At 45.9% G+C, this 11,264-nt stretch overlaps 1 protein-coding gene and 1 pseudogene across 1 annotated transcript in view; both read left to right on the forward strand.

Moving 5' to 3' along the window:
• Arhgef4 (Rho guanine nucleotide exchange factor 4) overlaps positions 1 to 11,264 on the forward strand; it is a 141,138-nt gene that overhangs the window by 61,404 nt on the left and 68,470 nt on the right. Inside the window, exon 3 of the mRNA XM_028775432.1 lies at positions 1,811 to 2,119. Within this exon, the coding sequence (XP_028631265.1) occupies positions 1,811 to 2,119 (309 nt within the window). The remainder of the gene's footprint in view (positions 1 to 1,810; positions 2,120 to 11,264) is intronic.
• LOC114627626 lies at positions 5,893 to 9,855 on the forward strand (annotated as a pseudogene).

An 11,264-nucleotide genomic window follows, 5' to 3' on the forward strand; every position in this document is an offset into this window, starting at 1 on the left:
TCTCTCTCTCTCTTCCCCTCCCTCCCTCCCCTCCTCCCTCTCTCCCTTCTCTCTCTCTCTTTCCCTCTTGCGCAGGAAGCCACAGCTGCTATGAGCTCATGAGTGCAGCGGTCACATCTTGTACGGAAGATATGGCTTGGCTCTACTCCTCCCCTTCCTCTGGCTCTTACATAGTTCACTTCCTTTTCTGTGATGGTCCATGACCCTTGGGGGTGATATAGATGTCCCACTGTAACCGAACATTCTGATGACATTTATTCTCTGCTCTTTGACTAGCTGTGAGTTTCTGCATTAACCGCCATCCACACAGAGAAATGTAGAATAAAGTCTCGGAGCTACACTAACCTATGGGTAGAGAGATAGGAATTTAGAAGGCAGTTTGAATCTACATCCGCTTAGCAGAATACTAATAGTAAGGGGCTAGAGATGGTTCCCCAGCCATAGATTCTTGGCCGGAATTGCAGTACCAAGCACATATTTTCTACTGTGCTGTGGATCTTGAACCAATCAGAAACCAGTTGGTTACACCCATAACATATGTGCTTCCGTTGGATCCGTGAGCATATCTTGCAATGCTGGTCATTATTGTAGCTTACAGGGTTGCATAGCTGGGAAAGACTGTTGATGACCACCTGCCCCCAGTGGCTTGCATAGCACTTTCCAGTCCTATGAGAGTTAGCAAGGAGGGAGCTTTCTGGTCAGTACCAGCTTGATCCCTCCGTGTCTACTGTGACCAATATGTGTGCCATCTTCAGCAACAAGGTCTTAACATCAAGTCCCATTGGGCAACAAGGAGCCATGTTGATAGCCCATATTGTTTGAGGGTCTATGGGACACCTCCAACACCTTGAGGAAAGATGTCCCTCACTTAATACTTGTCCTTTTATTTGGCAAGCTATGGCTTCTGGGAGAATCATAAACCCCTATGTGAGGGAGCTATGATTATATTGGAATTTTTGATTGAACTATTTTTTTTTTTAATGAGTAAGCTTTTGTGGACAGGGGAATAAGAGAGTTTCTTCTCCCAGAGAATTGGTTTCAAAGTAAAGATGGTAAAGGTATGAACACACAAATTCCAACTATTCTGCTGCTCTTGACAGGATTTATTTTAAAATAGTTGCGATGCTTAAGTGCTGTCCCTGAACCGGGGCAGTGAGGGTGGCTGGGGAGGTCAGAGCTGTGCCTGCAGTGTGCGCTGCTCTAGATCTCTGTGTGTAAGCAGGAGCTCTGGAGGCAGAGACGGCTCAGTTTGGAAAGTGCTCTCGTCACAAGCATGAGGACTTGAATTCAGTCCCCAGAACACACATCAAAGAGCTAGGCATGGTGGCACGCAGTTGCGATCTCAACACTGCGGAAGTGGGCTTGCTGGCCAGCCAGCCTGGCTCAGTGAGCTCCAGGTTCTAATGATCAGCCCTATTCCAGAAAATGAGGTGACTGTGTCTAAAGAATGACCCTGAACTTGACCTCTGGCCCCCACATGCATGTCCACATACATGCATATCAGCACATACACAACTAATGGTGGTGTCCAGTTCATTAGGTACTTCAACAGATTCGGTCCTTGACCAAATCGGAAGCCTTTCTCGTCTGAAATGGTCTTACAGTAGATAATATAACAGAAACAAGATTTACTTTATGTCTAAGCGTAATACTTCACGAAATGCCTGTGAGTGAGGTATCTCATTGTAATCTTCACTTTGAACATAAGTCAAAGTAAAGTGTTATATTTGAAAGACTCTAGGGGAAGAGAAGCATCAGCCATTGATTTATTCTTGCTCCTGTCTCTGATGTCATCTCCTCTGGTCTCTAGAGCTACATCGCCCAGGAAAGCCCACCAGACAAGAAGCTCAATTGTTCCCATGATCAGGAAACTTCTTCTTACACAGAGCCTACTCAGAGGCCGGTATCTACCACTGAACTAGTGACACGGGCCCTCCCCTCCATCTCCGCAGAGCAAGTCCCCAGAGAGGTCCCTTTACAGTTCAGGAGGGCCCCTCAGCACTCACACTTCAGCTTCGATGACCTATGGATCGAAAAGACTCAGAGAAAGAAGCTGGAGAAGCAGATGCTGACTAGAAGACAGATGTGCACAGGGTTAGTGCCCGTGGACCCAGTTCAGGTAAGCTGGCCACAGGCCAGACATCCTCTGACATGGCCTGGATGCTTGCCACTTCCTGACTCTGTCCTGCACTGAAAATTGTCACCTTTGGTCACCTGAATCACAGAAGTTGACCAACCACTATGATCTATGTGTTAGTTAGCCTCATAAACGTCTGATATAAATCAATCTATAAGGACAAAAGTTTTGGGGATGGAGAGATATCTCAGAAAGCCAAGTGCTTAAGGACCTGAGTTCAATCCCCCAAAGTCACATTTAAAAAAAAATAAAACAGGCTTGGTGACACGTCTGTTCTCCAGCTGTGTAGAAGCAGAGACAGTTGGATCCCCAGGAGCTCCATAACCAGGCAGCCTAGCCACGATGGCTATTTAGAGATCCTGTCACAAAAATCAAGACAGATAATGTTTGGGCAATGACATTCTAGGTTGTCCTCTAGCCACTTAAACACATGTGCACACACACATACACACACCACAAGCATTCACACAAACATGTACACATGCACACACACACACACACACACAAATATGCACACAGAATAGACAAGGAAGGTTTATTTTCTTGTTGTCTCAGAGGTCTCAGTCTCTGTTTAGGCTTGTGGTAGCTCAGTATATCATGGTGGGCGTGCACAGCAGAGTAAACCCTGTTAACTCATGACAGTTAACAGAGAAGAGATAGAAGAGAGGATTGAGATCCCGTATTCCCTTTGCAATTCTCTTGTTGCATAACGTCTTCTTGGTTTCCAAGCTGAGGACCAAGCCTTTTAACACACAAGCGTTCGAGCGACATTCTAGACCAAGCTATAGCTGTGCAAAACCTGCATAACACAGGCTGTCCCAGAGTCTCCAGAACACTGTTCTTGTTCCTCTTCTGTGATCTGTCCCTGTCCAATGGTCAGGATTTGATATCATGCATACTTGCACACAACTGACAGCCCATTAAAAAGGACTTCACATGGGCCAGCAAGATGGCTCAGCAAGTGAAGGTGCTTGCCACCAAACCTGACGATGACTTGAACTCAGTACCCAGGCCCTACATCGTAGAAGGAAGAACTGCTTCCTGCAAGTGGTCCTCTGACCTCCCCACACAAGGTAAATAAATAAAATTCATTGGTGACAGCACAGTGACTTCACAGTCTTTACAACACATCTTCTCCACTTGCTGAATGCTTTTTTTCCCCTGGATAAGACAGTAGGAATGTTGCTATGTGTCTGTGAGGTACACATGCCGGAGTCTGCCTTAGTTGGCTCATGGTGTTTTGCAAGCACATGTCTAGCTCAACCCGAGGCTTATCTTTGGCTTTTTGAAAGAATTATTTTCTGAATTATCCCGCAAAGGCATAGATTCCAACAGGCCATTCTCAGGCAGCCTTTGTTTTGGTTGACCCCCTTCTCCACGCTCTCCCACTCCTCCCTCTCGCTGCTTGCACCCTTTTGCCTCAGAACATCCCCCCTCCATTTCATTCCACATTTACTCCACTACCCCCCCCACCCCCACCCCAATACCCATTCCTTTAACATCCATTTTCTCCACTCATGGCCTTTTCTGGTTTCCTGGCCTCTGCTCACACTCAGTTCCACACAGATAATCGCATACATAAATTAACAGCTACGATCCACATACGAAAGAACACATTTGTCTGTCTGAGTGTAGGCTACCTCGCTTACTATGTTTACAGGTCCATCCATTTTTCTTAAAAATATAATATTGTTGTCTTAGTTAGGGGTTTACTGCTGTGAGCAGACACCATGACCAAGGCAACTCTTATAAAGGACAACATTTAATTGGGGCTGGCTTACAGGTTCAGAGGTTCAACCCATTATCATCAAGGTGGGAGCGTGGCAGCATCCAGACAGGCATGGCACAGGACGAGCTGAGAGCTCCACCTCTTGTTCCAAAGTCAAACAGAATACTAGCTTCCAGACAGCTAGGATGAGAGTCTTAAAGCCCACACCCACCGTGACACACCTACTCCAACAAGGCCACACCTCCTAATAGTGCTACTCCCTAGGCCAAGCATATACAAACCATGACAATAGTCTTCCAAGATATTTTCATTATCATAAAAGGAAATCCCATACTCATTAAGCAGGCAGTCCCCTCTGTTTGTCCTTGGGCCCTGAGGAGCACGAATCTGCTTCACATTCCTATGGATTTGTCCATCCTGGACACTTCATGGAACTGTATATATGCCTGTGTCTGGCTTCTTTCATTAATGTAACAATCCCAGGGTTCTTCCAAGTCTTAGTGCCTGTCAGGGCTTCTAGGCTTTCTATGCCGAATGTTTTATTATATGTAGACATTCATTTTGCTTATTCATTCATCAGCGCACACCTGACTGGACCCAGTTTTTGGCTACTGTTAATATTATTTCTAGGAACAGTATGCAAGTCTTAGTTTGACTCTAAGTTTTCTGTTCTTTGGGGTGTATGCTCAGCAGGAGTGTTCCTGGACTGGACAGTTGATTGGTTTTTAGGAAAGCTGACCGATTAACACTTTGGCCACAAGGTCGGTCATCTTCCCCCTAGCCCTGGGGGCTGCATGATTTCAGGTTCTCCTCACCAGAACTTGTTTTCTGTTTTGTTTTGTTGTTGAAAGGTAACAGGTGCTGGTGAAACTGTGAAGAAAACGCAGCCTTCACAGTTAGTGAAAAATTGTATTTAGGACAGCCATTGTGAAAATAGAACTATCATGCTAGCCAGCCCATCCCCCACTTCTTAGTATTTACCCAAAGACTTGAAATCAGAGCCTTGAGGAGACATTCACAGACTGTCATTCACCACAGCAGTATTATTCACGGTAGCCACGATATGGAAATTGAATGTCTGTCAGCACATGAACAGATACAGAAAATGAGGCTCACTCACGTGATGGAATGTTGTTCCCTAAAAAGAAAGCGGTTTGTGTCCTTTGAGTCAAGGATCACATTGGAGAACAGGATAAGATGTGAAGTCTGTCAGACACAAAGGACAAGCATCATGTGTTCTCACAGACATGACGTCATACCCTTCCCATACTCTGAAGTCACAGCAGCCAAGACTAGAAGATGACACCAGCAAAGCAGGGGCTGGAGAGACCAGAGAGAGAATAGTCAAAGGGCCAGTGCCTGTTACATGGGAAGGATACATTTTATTTTTATAGCTCTTGCTCAGCATGTGAATAACTAGAGGCCATACACTACTTTTATTTCTTCTTTTACTTGTCCTTATTTAGTGTATGCAGACACGTGCAAACATACACACACAGAGGTCAGATGACAACTTGGTCTCAGTTCTCTCTGGCTCAGCAGCAAGTGCCTTCACCTGCTGAGCCATCTGACCAGCCTCAAAACGATACAACTTAGTCACTGAGAAAATAAATCCCAATATTCTTCCCATAAAAATGTCAAGTATTTGAGGCGATAGATGAGTTAATCAGCTCAATTTAATTACCTTAGACTCTGTTCAAAATGAAATCACCCTGGGTGTGATGGTTCATACCAGCATGCAGGAGGCTGAGCAGAAGGGCCATAACTTTGAGGCCAGGCTGCACTAACAGGGAGACTCTGCCAGGAAACACAGGACTGAGGAAGAAGCTCACTGGCAGGCGCTCACCCAGTATATGCAAGGGTCTATCTTCAGCACTGACAAAACCCCCTGACACCACATCATGTCACACAGAAACATGCAAGAATAACTTCTATATACACATTTTAAAATATTTTAAAAGAGTTTATATTGTGGTGTGTGTGTGTGTGTGTGTGTGTGTTTTGAAGGTGCCCTTGTAGTTCAGAAATGGGTATCAGGTCCATGAAGCTGGAGTTACAGATGTTTGGGGACCACCTGAGGTGGGTACTGGGACTTGAACTGAGGTCCTCTGTGAGAACATTGTGTGTACTTAACCTCTGTGCCCTCTCTCCAGCCTCACTTTAAAATTTGTCTTAGGGGAAAGTACAAAACAAACTGTGTGTGTGAAAAGAAGCCAAATACATAGTTTTCAGACTCCCAAGGTGATGGGTACATTTTTACACTAAGGTTTCCACTCCATTATGTGATTGAAAGAACAGGTAAAACTGAGAATATAGATAAGAAATTTAAATTTAAAACCCAATAATAATTGAATGGGACAACAGTTATGTGGAAAACTAAGTCTTCAGTATTGTTGATATCGTTTTTGCTTATGAAGGATATTTACAAACAAACCCGGATAAGGCAAATAGCATCTTAACTACAAAGCTGTTGCCGGGGTCAGGGATACTGTGCCTCACAGTGGTGGGTGCTTGATATTCACAAGGCAGAGCATGTCCTCCCCAGAGTGTGAGCAGAAACTCACTGGGCCCTTGCTCTTTTCCCCTGCTCAAAGCAACAGCTCAGTATTTACTGATCCAGGGTTTGACCTTAGAGCCTACCGCTAGAAACGTGATAACTAAGCTGGAGACCAGAACCTTCAGGAAGATGTCAGGACTTTGGGAATGCTGGCGATTCTTGCTTTAGACGGAGTCATACCTATAAATGCAACTAAGGCCTAGACCGCTGTACTCTCGGCCGCACAGCAGCTGGGAATGCTGGGGCGTCTGTTCTCCTGTGACCACCAGAGGGCGCTGTACTGTCTAGCACCAGCCGAAGGAAAGACCCAAATTCCAAAGTCAAAGGCTGTTTCCACTAAATGCACCCATCCCTTTCACATCGTTCTAAAGCGGAACATCCTAAGTCAAGGCCCGACTACAGATGGACAGAGACCTGTTCCACTCAGTTGCAGCTCACTCATTAACTTCGCTTTTAAATCGCTTATTCCGCAGGGCTGGGGAGATAGTTCAGCGGGTAAAGTGCACCCACGTCAAAAGCCCAGGCGTGGCCACACATGGCTGTGACCATAGAGCTGGGAAGTGGTCAGCTAGTTGAGCCAATCTGTGAGCTCTAGGATCGGAAAAGCAATGTTATCTCAACAAACAAAGTGCCGAGGGAGAGAGGAACGTCAACCTCTGGCCTCCATACACATGTGCGCATGCGTTATGTGTACCTGCGCAAACATGCACGTAAATGTCCACGCACACGTGTGCATACACACATATACACACACACATACACACACACACATACTGACACAGACACACAGTGTACAAACACACAGAGAGACATATAATGTACATACACACAGACACACACCCACCACATACACAGGAGAAAACAGAAGGAGCTTCACGTTACAGGATCGCTCTCATAACTAATGGGAACTTGCTCATATTCCTGAACTTTCTAAGTTGTTCCAGAAAGGAATGTTTCAGTGGAGGAAATGGCTGTTTAACACTAGTATTAAGAGATGCTGACAGGATTTGGACCAAGGAAGGTTGGCTTCCCAGTCCACATCTTAACCACCACATGATACAGCCTCTCTCAGAGAAGAGCACAGATGCATCTAAAAGATCTCCATCTGGAACTTGATGATTGTCCTTTAGTGCTTAATCCTGATTGATGACTGAGTGGTAGGAAGAGTCTAATGTGTCCTTGGATATGTCCTGTGTGTGTGTCAGCTGAGAAGATGAATGACATCATTTGGTGAGATAAGGAAGACAGGGCCTGATGCCATCATGATGTCATCAGGCTTCACAATGGCACCCTAGGAATGCGTTTCTAACAACAGTGTCTTTTGCTGTGAAGAGACACCATAACCAAGGCAACTCTTATTAAAAGACATTTAACTGGGGGCTTGCTTACAGTTTCAGAGGGTTAAGCCATGAGCATCATGGCAGGAGACGGACAGGCACAGCACTGGGAAACAGTAGCCGAGAGGTTTAGATACTGATCCACAGGCAGCAGGCAAAGCGGAGGGAGGAAGGGGGAGGGGCTGGCGTGTGCCCACCCTCCGTGACACATCTCCGTCAAGGCCACACTTTGCAATCCTTCTAAACTATCCAACTGGGGACTAAGCATCCAAACTTATGAACTTGTGGTGTGTGTGTGTGTGTGTGTGGAGGGGGGCAGGGAGGGGCATTTGTATTCAAACTACAACAGACAGACATCTCTGGAGGTTGGAAACACAAAGTCAGAGTATCAGTCTTTTAGTATGAGGGATCACTTCATAGCACAGTTGTGTGTGACCTTAAGATCTAGGATGCTGAATATGCTAGGTTATCAAAGGTTGGCCTAAGACAGTGGCTCTAATTTCACTGTCTCACACCAATGGAGATTAAGGGATGTGAATTCTCACGGGAGAACGCTGTCTTAGGTTTTCTATGGCTTCAATGAAAACCTCATGACAAAAGAAAGGGGAGGAAGGGGTTAATTCAGCTTATCCCTCGAGATCACAGTCCATCCCTGGAAGAAGTCAGGATAAGAACTCAAGCAGGGCTGGAACCTAAAGGCAGGAGCCAATGCAGAGGCCACAGAGGGGTGCTGCTTACTGGCTTGCTACCCATGGCTTGCTCAGCCTGCTTTCTTATAGAACCAGAGCAGGGATGGCCCCACCCACCACGAACTGGACCCACCACCTTGAGAGTATGCCTTACAGCTGGATCCCATGGAGGCATTTTCTCAAGCGAGGCTCCTTCCTCTCTGATGTCTCTAGCTTGTGTGAAGTTGACACACAAAACCAGCCAGTACGGACGCTAAGTGAAAGCAGGCTTTACTCAGGACGGCCACAGAAAGTGAAAATCAAGTAGAGTCGAGTCATTAAGGAAAAGTGTGAGGAGCTCCTGGAAAGGGAGATGGAAATGACCACTGAACTTCCTTGCCTGAGGCCTTTTATACCGGTCAAGGCAGAAACTTTGAGACTGGTTAATTCTCATGGGCCAAGCAGAGGGCCCATATACCCAACCAGGGATAAAATTAAGCTCATGTCCCTAAGCTACCCACCCAGTTAGGACTGGTTGGAACCTAACTCTCTCCATCCCTGACTCTGACTTTATTAGTTATTGACCTTGAGTGTCTGCTCGATGTCAGCCTCTTGGCAGGGGTCACTCCCCTCTGACCTTGCAGGTGTCTGAGTGCTGGTAATTGCACTGGACATTCTTTGTTCTTCACACTTACCAAAAAAATAAAAGAAGCCGTTCTTGGTTACATCATTAACCTCCTTGTCTCTGGGGCGGTCTGGAATGGTCTCCTGGGAGAAACGGTCTTGTTAGAAGATATCCTGGTCTGTTGAAATTAGCGGCAGTCAAAGCAAGACTATGAGGAAAGACAATGGGGACAGAACAACTATAGTGACAAGAGAGGAAGCGGCAGTTAAGATCATCCCCACATCCTGTCCCCATCCTGTCAGTTTCTCAGCTGACTTCCTAGATCCTAAACTCCAGAGACCTGGTCCCCATGCCCTAGAAATAACAAAGGAACCCTGCTGAGGGGACTGGCAAGGAAATACAGGCCTCACAGGAGACAGAAGGTATCCTCCCTGAGAGAGCTGAGGAGGCAGGGCTACAGGCCAAATATCCAAGCCTAGGACAAACACCTGGAGGTTCCGACTATCTCATGAAGAAACCTCGTATAGGGTGAATGATCTTTGATTCAGGGAGACTGTACCATAGTCAAAGCCATGGAGGAGGAGCAGCTGCCAAACACAGGACCAGAGAAGAACCTGGTGACTGGTGGCACATCTCCACCCCATAGAATGTGCCCCAGAGAAAGTCTTCACTCACCACCAGCTTGCAGGGTACCCGGAGCCCTCTCCTCCTCCAAGACTGGAGTGAAGGAGATACATTCTCTGCTTCAGAGTGTGTTGTTTCTTGGGCTACTGTGCTTCATGGTTACACCATGAGGGATTAGGAAAACTTTTTTTTTTTTTCAGGAAAAAAAAGGGGGGGGGATTTGCTTGCTATGGTGCCCAGCATAACCTTCTTTGCCAACTACCTCTAACAGTTTGTCTTGATTATGGAGGGACGTAAAGCCTAATGAACATTATTCATGAAAAAATGGATCCCTTCTGTCTTCCAGCACGTTGCTTTTGAAAGTATTATGGGATAATAGGAAGAGCACTGGTTCAGGAGTCAAAGTATTTAGGTTCTAGTTCCTCTCACTCTTAGTGGTACTGACATAGAGCCCTAGTAGGGTCATTTAACGTCTCTGGATTCTAAAACAGAATGAAACATGTATAAGACACCTCTGACTCAAAACACCTATCCCAGCTATGAGATGTTGTTCATCATGAAACTAAAAGTGAGGAAGGCCTCATGGCCAAGCCTCCATTCTGTAAAACTAGAAAAACACATAGGAGAGAACCTATGGGGTTTGAAGGTCAAGCATCAAAGTAACAGACTCATATAGATAGATGATAGATAGATAGATAGATAGATAGATAGATAGATAGATAGAGGTAGACAGTCTTTATATATAAACATATATATGTGTATATATCTTCACATATATACATGTATACACATACACATATATACACATATATATATATACACATACATATGCATATGCGCACACACACAATCCCTTCCTGGGGTAGGGAGGGGAGCTGAAGAAAATAGCCAAGGAAGTTTCTTGACCCTACCTCTTTTCTGGGCCCACAGTTAGATCTTAGCTGCTACAAAGCTGCACTGGCTCCAGTGTGGGTGGGCTTGAGAAAACAGGTTCAGCCATGCCCATGTGGAGGCTGCTTCAGATGTAATCAGATGCTAGGTGTATCGTTAGGAGCAAGGGAAAAAAGGAGAGAGAAGGGCTTGAGGGTTTATCGTGCCTGCACAGCTGTAACAGCAGGTTCTTGTGGATTCTCTGCAGTGGAGGCTGGGGAGAGGGCTCAGGGAAGGGAGACGGAGAAATCGTTTGGGGGTTCACATGCCCAGCTCTAGTCTGTGCCGATTGATGAAGAAATGCAAGACAAGGTAGCTTTGGTTGCCAGCATCTTTAATCTAGGTATTACCAGTTTTGCCTGGATCTTACTGAACGCCACTCATTAGTTAATGGCAAGGAGAGTCAGAGTAAGAACCACTCAAGAGAGCAAGATGCTGCAGTCTCTCTCCATCCTTTCCCTCACAGACTCCAGTGTGCATTGTCATGATTTACGGATGTGCATGCCAGGGGAAGGGGTGTAAGTCTATTCTTGCATTGACTATCCACTTGGTTCTAGGCTGCCATGCAGACTAGGTAGGAAAAGATGAGTAGGGAAGGGGGAGAAAGAGAGAGGGAGGGAGGGAGGGAGGGAGGGAGAGAGAGAGAGAGAGAGAGAG

Source organism: Grammomys surdaster, unplaced genomic scaffold, assembly GCF_004785775.1.
Source record: "Grammomys surdaster isolate TR1022 unplaced genomic scaffold, NIH_TR_1.0 255, whole genome shotgun sequence".
Lineage (NCBI taxonomy): Eukaryota > Metazoa > Chordata > Mammalia > Rodentia > Muridae > Grammomys > Grammomys surdaster.